The sequence below is a fragment of the Telmatherina bonti genome (assembly GCF_933228915.1).
Source record: "Telmatherina bonti genome assembly, chromosome: 10".
NCBI lineage: Eukaryota > Metazoa > Chordata > Actinopteri > Atheriniformes > Telmatherinidae > Telmatherina > Telmatherina bonti.
The window spans coordinates 27,599,381-27,613,457 of NC_136628.1; the positions used below are offsets into that span (position 1 = coordinate 27,599,381).

Consider the following 14,077-nt stretch of genomic DNA (forward strand, 5'->3'; position numbering starts at 1 on the left):
TTTCTGTGGCGGACCTTTGGGAAATTTTTGCAGCCATCGCAGGGCAGCTGTTTGTGATTTATTCAGCCTATCGATCATTGCTTCACTCTCGTGCCCTTTCCTTTTCGCCTCGCCTCTCTGTCTTCTTTTCCCTTACGTTTAGCCATGGACCTGCACACACACAAATGTGCACACACACACACACACACACACACACACACACACACACACACACACACACACACACACACACACACACACACACACACACAATCTTAAAAGTACACTGTGAGTATGTGACCGCAGTTAATGGGGTGTAGATAAAGCTGTTAAGGAGATCTGTTTTGGATGAAGATGCTGACTTCTTAATGCGCGTGGTGCCACACAATGTTCACCGACTGAGTGTTGTTTTTCATGTTTTCATTTCAGCTTAAGCTTCGTAAGACCTGACAGCCAATAAATCTTTTCTTGCAGACAAAAACTGAAACCTTTTCTTACTTGTTTTTTTCTAACTTCAGTGGCAAAGGTCGACTTTATGCTTTCCAGTTGCTTCTTCCCATGTCACTCACTTGCCTCTGGTGACTCTGGTAACTTTTCTGTTACGATCTTCCTGTCTGACATACTACAACTTCTTTTTATACCCCCCCACCCACCCACACACACACTTCAGATGACATAACATTTCCTGTTCTTGTCAGTCTACCTGCAGTATCCTCTCTGGACAACTTGCTGTGACATTCTTCACGACTCCAAAAGCAAGGATTGGCTCCCTCTGTGGGGCTGTGGAGGAATCTTACTGATGTTTCATGCTTGAAAGAAACACAGTTGTATTCAAATCAAGATGAGAGTTCATTCTAGAAATGAACTTACTCGCTTAGATGAAGCGTAATACTCCACAAGTTGCTGGTTTCAAGCGAAGATTTGATCAATCATTCTTTTTTTCTCTTCTTCTTTTTTTTTTAGCACAATAAGTAGTTTGATCTATGACTGACGAGTCTTTGGTTGTTATTCAGTCAGTGAAATGCTTTTTTTTTTTTTACATAGAAGGGGCCTATGAGCAACTGTACAGCCTTCCTTGTCACCTGCAGTGCAAACATTTTTATATCATACAGTAGTTAGTTATGCACTGTTAGAAATGAGATTGAGTATACTCACTTCCCCAGGGAGACACAGCATTGGTGCTTTAAAAATAGAGATTTGTAGGTCTATAGAACAGAAATTGCCAGTAGGATAAAATATCCAAATATGTACTGTGTGATATTCCCCCTGGAAAATCCCAGAAAATTAAAAAGACTTAATGGAAAAAAAAAAGGAAGAAGCAAAGCCCTCCAACTAATTTCCTCCACAAACCCTCCATCACCCACCCCACTTCATAAATAGCGTGCAGTGCCTTACATGCCTCTTTGTCTCACATTCATTATCATATCCACATGCTGCAAACACTGCCAAAACTCTTCCGTTTGTTTTTTTTCCTGCATAAATTCCTTATCAACCTTCCTCAAGAATACACCTGCTAATCCTTCACACTTCCTAAATAACTACGCTCACGTGGCGACCTCTTTACAATTCCACTCACAGTTTCAGACTTGCTTGCACCCTCATTTGAACACATTCGTAACAGCTCTGTTTCACATCCTGTAACACATCGTCACGTTTACTTTACCATACGAATTAGACACAGGTTCCTCGACTTTGGAGCATCTTCCCAGCTTTCCTTCTTATCCTTGCATTGCTCTTTCTGAAAAAAAAAAGCAATGGAATTACTGCTGTCTGTGTTTGTTGGTGGTATCGGTGCACACTCACTTTGATGGAACATTGTGGTGACATGTTTTTTTTTTTTTCTTCCCCTCAGTGGCTCACCAGAGCAGGCAGTACCCAACAGCAGCCAGCACTGACATACCCTGACAGTTTCCATTCACAAGCCTCAGCTTTCATCCGGTCAGTGAATATTTCTGAGTCATAGCCTGAGTAAAATCAAAACACTGACTGATTGCATTTAAACAAAATACTAAATTCATTAACCATTTTTTTGCTCTCTGTTGTTGCTCAGACATCCTTTTCCATGCTGTTTTAATATGTGCACAACATGCCAAAGTTGGTAAGAATGATTAAAGAAATTGCTGAGGTATCACCTTTTTACAGATATAATCAAGGACGCAGAGCTCCATCTGAAGGACACAGAAGAGGTCACCTGCGGTTCCTCTATCCATCCTCTGTAAAAGCACTCATTCACACACAGACTTTTACGATCCGTCCACAGACAACGACTGACAGGGGTTAAAGCGCAGTCAGACCAAAACATTCACTCAGACAACTCCATTTTTGAGGGCAATTCTTCCAAGGTGATTTGATAAAGCTAGTGAGTGGATAAGCTGCCAGACATCTTCAGAATAACAAGTGCTCCAGCTCAGAGACTTTCTGGCTTTGATGTTGGGCTTCAAACCTGGTTTTATGCTGACAGCAGATGCTGACTGAAGTATACTTTGCTGCTTCTTTTCAGGTGTCTGAACTCAGATCCACCCTGGATTTAACTTGTGTCCCAGCTCTTGATTTTTAGCTTTTAACTAGCTAGTGCAATAATTTAGTGATCATGTGGTACAGATCACAGGATGGTAGGAAAGTCTTTCTCACATTTTCACTCATTCAGATACTTTCAAACATTTGCGCTTTGACAATTACCTTTTGGTTTGTTTGGAGATATAGCTACTACTTGTCCATTTTGAACCAATGGTGCCATTTTACTAATTTATGTTCTTCATGGTTCAGAAATATGATTTAATTTTATTTTGTGCATTAAATTCATGAAATGTTTATCTCCAAAATCGGATTAAAAGCATTAGGATCACCATAAGCAGAATTGTTTTCACCAACTTCACCTACTGTTGATTTGATCACCTGCTTAGAGTTATTATTACCGTAATAATATTCTTATAAACAGAGCCTCCTCTGGTCGGTCATTAAATCCATTTCTTATTGTGGCATAATGAGGAACACAAATAACATAGACCATAAACAAAAAACATAGACTGTTTAAGTTTTAATGTTTTTAACTACTTTTAGATGCTTTTTGCTCCTGTCGTGCTTTCACATACACTCACATTGAGCATTCTGGCTGCAGATTACTTCCCTCTCTGAACTGTTTCATCTCACTTTGAGCTTTAGCTGACTCTGGTGGAAAGCCGGCTGAGCCACACCGTCACCAACCTTGGGGCTCAGCAGGGGCCCATAGGTGAAGATTACGATGCAGAGTCAGCAGTGGGAATGTGCGAGTGATGAATATTTAGTACAACAGAGCAAACATCGGGTAGGCATGTGAGAACAAAACGAAACTTTCAGGGAGACAGAGAAGCTGAAGTCAGGCAGGAAAACTATGGAACCTGTGCATTAAGAAATCACAGGTGGCAGAGGGAGTGACCAACATGGGGTAGTTCTGGGTCAAGCCTTGGAGTTTTGGGGGTTTCAGGTGAGGGGGGACTCCTCTTTTGGATCTTCTTGGCTGTTAATGGACTTCTGACCAGGTTTTCCTCAGCATCTTGCAGCACACATATGGACTTTGGTGGCCATTGAGGGCCATTCCCTCTGCCACCAACAGTGCATAATGGGCAACTGTGTTCTGAGAGTCATTGCTGCACTTTGTCCCACCCTCAGTCTCCTGTGCTATGAGGCCTCAGCCTTGGGAGCTTCTTTCTGTCCATTCTGTAGAGTTGGGGAATCTGATGTCTTCACTGTCTTCCGAGGAGGACTTACTGGCTCGCTGGCAAGCTCGTGTAGCGATGGTTCCTTGTACATTGCAACTGCATGACACAAAAACAGTTAATTAGTGACTAAAGAACTGATAAAATTATTAAGAGAGAAAAAAACAACAGCAGACACAAATGAGACACAAACCCTCAATAACTTTAGGTAGGAAATGTGCAGCTCCCTTGGTCTTCTTTACACGGTTGCCCTTCATGATCTGACCATCACGGTTGATACCAATATACCAAGAACGACCAGACTGGGTCTGGCGGTAGATCATGGATGAGTATGTAACATAGTAGTTCTCAAACACACTCTCCTTGAACTTACACTCGGGAGTGAAGTGCTCCTGAAAGGAAACATTGAGAAGGGGAAATGTATTAGCAAACAAAGCACATAAAGAAAAAAAAAGAAAGAAAAGAACAAATTTCATTAGAAAATGGCAAAAAATTCTCTTTGAAGATGAACTCCATTGCATGTAACAGAGTTGAAAACTCACAGAGTTGAAAACAGTGCATTAGCCCTCACAGTAATGTACATTAATTAGGTGATTGTCTCCCGAGGGGAGCGATAGATAGAATTATATATTTACTTGTGTTTATTTGAAACCATGAATGTTGTGGTCCTTTGAGAAAAGCAAGAAAAGGATGCAGATTAAACATATTAATATCTCTGCTAAGCATATTATCAAAGGAAAAAAAGCAGAGATGGGGACTAAAGAAAAACGTACCAAAGCACTGACATATTACAATTACGGGTTCATTGTGTATTCATACATAATACAGTATATAAAATTTACTATTTCTGACATTAGACAGCATGCTTATTTTAGTTTCATAAAAAGAAAATCATAACAAATTCCGTTCAGTACCCTGATCAGTCTGGTACATGGCAATAGTATTTCAACTTAGTCAACATTAGGCCAGCTGGAAGTCTAGCTTGTTAGATAGAAGCGTAACTCCAGTAAGTTTTGCAGTAAAATATAGAGCTGGAAAACCACTCGAGGTGAGATTCTTATGGTCTCTGGGTTTTGGTTTAGGTCAGGGGTGCACATGTCCGGTCCTTGTGATCTAATATTCAACAACTTTTAGATGCAACCCTTCTCCATTACACCTGAATCAACTGAATGTCTTGTTACCAGGCCTCTGCAGAGCTGAATGACGTGTGGATGAGGGAATTGAGCCGTTTCGTTCGTGTGTGTTAGAGAAGCGTTCATTGCTAGTTAAGAGAAGAGACATCCATATAACTGTACTGGCTACCATCATGACCCAATTTCTCTTCACTTACTTTCTCAAAAGATGTTAAAGACATTATGGGGATATCATATTCAAAAAAGGATTGAAAATAATGGTTTTTTCTTTGCACTAATTAATTTATTGAATACATAGCATTTACTGTTTAAAATGTTAGAGATGTAAATTGTCTTCATACAGAAGAAATCACACTGCACCTCCATGATGGTTATGTGTTTCTTGCTATGTATCTTTGAAAGAACATGAATGAATTAGTTTTTATGTGACTAAAATGGAAAGATATGGTAGGATATGAAAATGCAGAGTGTGAAAAGGAGGGAAAAAAGCAGCATAACTAGACAAACCACAGACTGAAAGACTTTCTCTTTGCAAAATTGCAAAGAGAAGGCATGCCAGAGGAATTACAATTTGTAACTGGCATATTAAATAGCTAGCAACACTTTTATAGCACGCTGTGGAGTGTTGTTTTAATAACTTAAACTAATTAAACACAAGATTTGTGAGGAGATTGGGACACATAGAAATGAATGCTAGCTGTGTAGTGAAACCACAGGTGCAATTGTTAGTATTTGAGAGTAAAACTGCGAATCAAATATTTTGCAGTGAATTTGGTGCGTGGAAGTTTGGCTTGCTGTGTGTGCTAGTGAGAGCTCTAATATGATTGGCTGTAAGCTTTCACATATGGCAGTGTTCTTCTTCAAGGATTGTTGAGCTCTACCAATCCCAAAGGGGGCAAACATGGGCTAAAAGAAGTAACTGGGTCACTTCATGCCCTTAAATTGATCACTTTAATTCAATTTGGCTTTATTTGTATCGCGCCACTTCACAACAATGTTGTCACAGGGCATTTTACATACACATCATTTCAAGCCAATTCATAGATAGCCTACAATAGAAACCAACTGATTGCATCAAATCATGACTTCAATCCAATCCCCCATCCTGAGCATGCATGAGGCGACAGTGGGAAGAAAAAAACCTCCCTTTTAAATGGAAGAAAAAACCTCTGACAGAACCCGGCTCAGGGAGGGCAGCCATCTGCCTCGACTGGTTGGGGTGGAGAGGACAAGAAAGACAGATCAACATGTACAACCGCACTTATTCAGACTTGCAGAAAAAATATAGTTAAATAGTAGTTTAAATAGTAGTTTTACTTCATAGTGAAAACATGTGCCATTCTAGTGTCTTTCTGTGATTGTTTTAATTTAAGTATGTCACAAACATTTCAGAAAATCATCTTTTGTATTAAAACACATTGTTTTATTTAAAAACTGATCTTGGCATTTGATTAGGCAATCACAAACTAAAAAAAAGTCAGGAAACTACATTGGCTAGATTCTTTTCCAGCCATTGTTTATATACCTTTTTTTCTTCTGTTCAGGATGATGGGAACTGGATTCTGTACAAGGTGCAGTTGTTCAACAGGAAGTTTACACTCTCAAAGGTTCCCAGTCCATAATCGGACTGACACACAGAAACAACGTCCATGGTCACATGCGTGACTAGCTTAGATTCATCACCTAACACAGTATCCATGCCCTGACACTGCACCAAACTGCCACCCAAAAATTAAGTTTAACACAAATCAAATCAATCTTGGAAAACACAGCCACTCTCATGTTCCATCAGTTGTCTCTGACTGCTTAAATCTGAACAGAAAAATCAAATTAGCAAAGCTTGGATCAAATCCAGCACTTTAGCCAGTCATTGTAAATGATCATGTTCCAACAGTAGTTCCCCTCCCTCTCTGTCCCCAACATAAAGACTACTGAGCCCTGCATAATGTTGACTGGTGATATTAACCAATAGCGACAGATATACATCTCCCTTAGTCTCCATCAGGGCCTCGACAGGGTCCTTCCCCTGTCAGGGAGCAAAGGCAATCTGCTGGATTGATTAAGTGAGAGCAGCAGGGCAGAAATAGCTGAGTGCAGAATTTCCCTAAGACTTGGGACGACAGAAGAGGGCCAAAGAATCACTGCCTGGCAAAGACGAGCTTTAGTAAAGGGCCAGAATGAGTTTGCGAAGGTGTGGGAGACCCCTGGTTTCACACTTACCACAGATCATCACCTACACAGGGAATCATCATTGTTTAGCTGAGAAGGCGTTTGTGCCCTCTCCAGGCCAATTTTACCACTGTCTTCCCACCGGATTAAAAATAACCCCCTACCCTTAAAACTCAACAAACATCAGCATTACCCCCACATTGCAAAGCTATTTTAAGATCCGCTAACAGGTTTGATATCTCCTGCAGTGCTAACACAGAGGATGGGATCGATAGATGATCCGCTTCATTCATTATTAATCAAGCCAGAGAGAAAGACGGGTGGGAAGTGCAGGAGACAAAGGCAGGAGAGACAGGAAGGAGAGCAGAGGATCACTCTGAGAGGACGGTGAGGTTGCTTAGTAATAAAGTAGATCAAGAAAAGAGAGAAAGGGAGACACTTGCTTTCATCTTTGGCCCAAAAGCAGGAACACTGGTCCAAAAAAAGAGCTTAAGTTGCAAGCACCTCAGGATCTGACAGTCATGTCGCTGTTGAAAGAGGAAGCCATCACTCAAGTGAAACACCCTTCAGCTCAACCTCTGATAACCCCTCTCCCAAGTCATTCTGTGTACCTTTTATAATAATTTCTCTTAAACTTGTTTCATGAAAGAACTCACCCTCAGTTTAAAGAGAGATGAAATATCTTTGGACATAGGAAAGACAACATACAAATTGCCAAATTTACCAGCATCAACAAATTATTGGATATAATGTCTTGCATATTTTTCTAGACGGAGGATGAGGAAATATTTTAATCTAAGTAAATGAGAATTAGCCTAAATAATATTTTTTTAAAAAAAATCCTTCAGCTGCGATTTGTTGAAAGATCTGAGTGGGCAACTTTATTTCCTTGACTGCGGCTCAAGCCAAAAATGAATTTGAATGGTGGCAAACGAGAAAGGTAATATGTAGGATGCGTGCAGAAAATCTATAAGAGAGGATAAACCTTTTTATGATGCAGACTGTCATTCTGACCCACTCTGCCCACACACACTATGTCCCTCTTCATCCTTTGTGTCTGATTACATCTATTCTGCTTCAGGAAGCTTTGGTCTCCATACCACACAACACTGGAAGTGCACATGCCTCCAAACATAGACGACTGAAGTACCCAGAATACCCACTTACAGGAGCAGAGTTCCCTAAATCAGAGCAACATCTTGTCCTAATTAGTGTATAATGAACGGGAATGAAAGTTGTGACTGTGACTAATGTTCTATATCTTGTTTACTTTCATTTCATCATGCACGTACCAGCATGAAATCAGAACTAATGCCCCAGAAAAATGTAGCTCCTACTGCTGAAATTAAAAACATGTTTCAGTGTTGTGATACACAATTATATGCAGTCCCTTATGCAGACAGCAGGGGTCACAGGCTTTCTGCATCCATTGACCATCCCATCAGCTCCGGGGAGCAATCTTTGAGTTGCTGTGAAATCTGCCCAGCTGCAGTAATACCACCACATTCCCATTGCGCTGCATTACCGCTGCAGCCACCCGCTCACATGACACGTGAAACGTAAAGCTCATTCACAACAGTCCTCTGTTACACAAACACATGCACACAACCCGTGCTGTGTGAGTGTTTGTAGAGTGGGAAGCCACCAGAAGTGCATGCTGTTGATGTTGTTGTACAACTAGATGTAAATGCACAATGACACGCCATGTTACATAAGTGAGTGAAGCACAGATGTGCTTATTAAGAGGAGATGACAGAAGATGAGACTTGCTGTTATTACGGTGCAACACCACATATGTATGATTTGCCTCAATGTTTTATGGTAAGTGTGATGCTTGCATGACAACAGCAGACTGGATGATAATGTGGAGAGACTTGTGGGTCTACAGTGCTGTTTGACAGCTGAAGGCACCTGTCGATACATTGCTGTTCGAAGCTGATAGTAGCTGACATTTATGCAGCATAACCAAAATTCCTGCACTGTAATTTTAGAAACAAGTCACTTATTGTGTATCATTTACCTACTTTATATCTTAGCAAACTGTACAAATTTTCAATAGTCTTAAATGATATAGAGATAGATAATGAATCTATCAGAAACAGTTTTTTTTTTTTTTTACTTCCACAAGCTCTTAATTGGCTGCTCTGCGAAATGTCTCTCTCTGTCTGTACCGTTCTGTGCTTCGTCTCTTTTGTCTTTCTCAGGTCAATTATTCTCTCTGCTTCCTTCTCTAATATCCACATTTTCTCTCTCTCTCTGCTGTGATGAAAGCCGTAATATGCAGCAGCTGGTGTTGCCCTGCATCTCAATGAAATTCTCCCATGAAAAGGATGGAAAGAACAGTTTTCTGCATCAAAAACCTCTGAAGCCCTTTAACTTTCATTCAAACATATCTAATTAACTCCTCCCCTCTTCTTTCCAAACGACATAAAGGACACAACAGTATTTGTAATGCTATTATCTTTTGAGCATTTCATTTATGAATTAAAGGCTGTTGTATGTCATCCAATTTAAGAGATTTGAGGGTATTTTTTTTAAGCTTTGAACCCCAGTCCTTCATTGGGGCAGTGATAAAGATACATAAAAACTTTGACCTCACAGGCTTCCTATGTACATGCTCACACTTTCTTCTGGGACTTTATTGTTTAGTTACCTCGTCAGTTCAACTGGAGCACAAGTGTGAAGGTGAACAACATATTGGTGATAAACTAGTGATTGATTAAATTTGTATCTGCACATGTACAAACTTTAAATGGTACAAAATAATAATTTATTTATCTTTAATTTTTTGCATCTGTGTCTTTCAAGATTTTTTTAAATTATTTTCTATGCTCTCCTGATTTCCCATTTCCTCTCATCACGTGACTTTGCTTGTTTACTCATAATCACTTTTGCCTCTTAGTGGCTTCTACTCTCCACCTTTGTCTTTGTCTAATTCCTTGCTCCCATTCACCATGGTGTTTTAGCCTGTTGTACTTCTCTTCTTTAACCTGAGAGGTTGGATTAGTTTTTCTTGTCCCATCTTTTACATTTTGGACTTTTCCTAAAGCTTACTCAGAGATTGGGTTCATTTGGATTACTGTAAGTTGCATCAACTTCCCATTAAAGCTGGCTTATTGTTTCTTGTACCTGCTTTTCCATGTGTGTCTGGATTGGAGTTCTCCTTTAAACCGCACATAATAGAAACAGCAACTGAACACTGACTTGTCAATGGTCACACTAATCTCTGTCAACACAAAACCTCTTCTAAGTCCCTCTTAAGTAATACTTTAAGTAATTTACTTTAAGTACTTTCAGTAATACTTAAAGTCTCTCTGTTCATGAGGAGTTTTTCAGAGCACACAGATTATAACATGGGAGTGAAACAGGACATTTATTATTGTCCACTAAAGGTACCGAGGCAGGGATGGCCTAATACCTTACTGACCGAATCAATTGATTTGATCGTTTGCAAGAGCCATTCTGAGCAACACATATAATTGAGGGCAGGCTGCATGAAAACGCATCTATTTGATTATTCAGAAAAGCAAGTTAAACAATAAATTAACCATCAATAAAAGGCAAGAATTACTTTGTCTGTTAGAGATGAAAGGGGGATCCAAATGGAGGATTCATGAGGGTCAAGATAAAAGAAGCAAATAACTTGTATTTTTGTAAAAGAAAAAACAAATGCACTGCAAAAGCAGATACTCCACAAAGCACAAGATCCAAAACTGTCACAAAGCCTGGACGTGTCTTGAACAAAATCCGAGCAATATCAAGAGTAACAAAGTGCTCAGGAATACTGTAGCACTGAAGAGGATTTTAGAAAGAATAAATAAGAACCAAGAGGAATAAATTCTGAGGGGATGACAAAGTTCCAAGAGAAGTGTGGGGAAATAAGTAAAATAAAACCAAGAAATAAGAAATAATACATGGAATTAGACAAACTCTAAACATGGTACCAAGACACCAACACCACTTTGATAAACAGATAAATGAACCAAGTCAATCAATCAATGTGGCAAAAGAAACATTGTAAAAAAAAACAAAAAAAACCAAACAAAAAAACAAAAAAACACAGTGAGACTAAAACGGAAATTCAAACAAGATTAACACCAGTATGAAGAAACAACTAAACCCTAGATCAGGGGCAGGCAACTCCGGTCCTCGAGTGCCACAGTCCTGCAAATGTTAGGAGTTTCTCTGCTGCAACACACCTGGCACACATCAGACTGAATTAGCAGACTTGTGCAGAGCTTGACATCAAACTCTGCACAAGTCTGCTAATTAGCCATTGATATGAATCAGGCGTATTGGAGCAGGGAAACTCCTAACATTTGTTGAACTGTGGCACTCAAGGACGAGAGTTGCCTTCATGCCCCTGATCTAGATGGTGACTATTACAAGCTCATCCGTGCCACTTTCATCTAATGTCTGGCCGTTATTCAGATCAGAAAAATCTGTATATTAGTTGCAACAAATAGAATATTAAAACATTATGAAAACAAACATGAATAATTCAAAAGAAGATGGCTGTTGTTCAGCATGTATAAATCCATTGTTCTAACTCTGTGTCTCTGTGTGTGTATGAGAGAGAGAAAAGAGAGAGAGAGAGAGAGAGAGAGAGAGAGAGAGAGATATGGGGGAATTTCATATAAAGTGGTCAATGTGGGATACAGTACAGATATTGACTGTTTCAGAGGAAATCCCTGCTTTTTTCTTTTCACACAAACCAGGCACCAACATCTAACACATGCTAATCAGATACTCTGAAGATTATAGGAAATGGTGTAGATTCATGCCATAATTGGAGGTTTAACGCCCACATGCACAGACGCTGACACATTTAAAACACTTTTGCAGAAATGGAAATCAAACTGTGGCTGCATGTAGAGTGTACATTGTCAACATTTTCTAATCACCATACATCATCATCCATGTCTCCATGGTTTAGTGAAGTTGATGCAAATCACTTGTATCAGTGTCATCATGAGAAATGTTGGACAACATACTGATAACATTGCTATCCAGGGTGCTGATGGAACCATCCGTCCTTTTTTTCCAACTTTGTTTTTTATTGGTTTTTATGCAAACACACAAACAACAAAAATCACAAGAAAAAAAAAACCTCATACAAGAAATTAAATAACGAAATAGAAACTTGCAAAAACACAATTGACAACAATAGAGCATCTGTCTGGGTATTTTTGTTATCTTTCACATTACACCGATATTTCCATTTAGTAGTTTACTACGTCTTGTGTGTCACTTACAAATGAGATCCATTTTTCCCACTGCTTGTCGTATTTAGATCCTTTCAATCGAAGATTATGTGTCATTTTTTCCATTATCGATATTCCTTCCACAATCTTGATCCAGTCTTCCTGGACAGGAGGATCAGGCTTCAGCCATCTTTTTGTTATTGCCTTCTTGCTTGCCGCCAAGACCACCTTCGTAATAAACATGTCTTCCTTCTTAACAAAATGTACTATGTTACCAAGGTACAACACAAGACAAGTATTTGGAATGCTGTAACCCAAAATTTTTGTCAGAGCTGTTCCTAACTCTTCCCAATATCTAGTGATTTTAGTGCAACTCCAAAAGATATGTGCGTGACTAGCCTCAATTTCTCCGCACAACCTCCAACACTCTTGTGGAGTATGTGTCTGTCTGCTTTTGATTTTAGGAGTAATAAAAAATCGTGTCAAATTCTTCCAGCAGAATTCCCTCCATATCAATGAATTTGTAGTACTGTGCTGAATTTCACACATTTGGAACCATTCGTCCTCTGTTATTTCAACTTCCAATTCTGTTTCCCATTTTTTTTTAAGATACATTGTCGTTTCCTGCCTGCTTTCCCTCAAGGAGTTATAAAGGGCTGAGATGGCTTTTAATTTTTTTTGCAAATATGAATCTATCATTACCCTTATAATAATATGCATAGTGTCTATAAGTTTTGGTTTAACTTCTTTCATATAGTAATCTCTGACTTGTAAGTATCTAAAAAAGTCTTTCTTATCTAAATTGTACTTTGTTTTAAGTTCTTGAAAGCTCATGAACTTGCCCTCTTTCAACAGAGTAAAGACTGCCGTAATTCCCTTTATTTCCCATTGTTGAAATGCTTCATCAAGTTGTCCTGGTTTGAATTTAGTATCAAATCTATACCATTTCAGTAAAAGAACCTGCTCTTTTAATTTATATTTTTCTATAACAGAGTGCCACGTTTCAAGTGTGAATTTTACAATTGGATTCATTTTACTTTTAAGAGATGTCATGAGCAGTTTATCAGATAAAAATATTTGAATTTTATAGCCTGAAACTTCTTTTTCAATATCTTTCCATCTAGATTCATAGTCCGGTCTACACCAGCAAACAAGTGGTCTCAGTTGAGCTGCTAAAAAATACTCTTTTAAGTTGGGTAGGGCCGTTCCCCCTTTGTTTTTTGGGAGTTGTAAAATGCTATATTTTGTTCGTGGCTTTTTTCCATTCCATATAAATCTCGAAATCATTCTGTCCCATGTTTTGAATTTACTTTGAGGGACAGAAAGCGGAAGGGACTGAAACAAATATAACAATCTGGGGAGAACATTCATTTTAATTATTTGTATTCGGGAACTAAAATCTAGTGGCAATGTTGACCATTTATTAAAGTCTTTTTTAATGTCCTCTTCTGCTTTATTATAATTTAAGTCATACATGGTTGGAATTGAGTCAGTTAAGTTTATACCTAAATATTTAATAGATTTGGAATTCCACTTTATTTTATATTTGTCTCTAATTTCCTGAGAGGGCAAGTAGTTGAACGACAAGATTTGTGTCTTACTTATATTTATTTTGTAGCCAGAGTAATGTTCATATGCATGAAATAAACTCATTAGATTTGGAAGACAGGACTCTGGATCTTGGAGAAAGATAATAACATCATCCGCAAAGAGTCCTATACGATGTTGTTCCCCTGCTACCGTAACTCCCTGTAGGATCGGACTTTCCCTTACCGCTTGTGCAAGTGGCTCAACATACAATGCAAAGAGCAAAGGGGAGAGCACACAACCCTGCCTATTCCCTCTTTCGAGGGAGATTCTATTAGTTAAACTGCCATTAACTTTGATTCTGGCTGTA

General features: G+C 39.0%; 1 protein-coding gene across 1 annotated transcript in view; it reads right to left on the reverse strand.

The window, feature by feature from the left end:
• Positions 1-3,636: 3,636 nt before the first annotated feature.
• Positions 3,637-14,077, reverse strand: part of fgf11b (fibroblast growth factor 11b) — a gene marked incomplete at both ends in the record, with an annotated part of 42,346 nt that continues 31,905 nt past the window's right edge. The window contains 2 exons of the mRNA XM_079248305.1: positions 3,637-3,773; positions 3,868-4,066. Of these exons, the coding sequence (XP_079104431.1) occupies positions 3,637-3,773; positions 3,868-4,066 (336 nt within the window). The remainder of the gene's footprint in view (positions 3,774-3,867; positions 4,067-14,077) is intronic.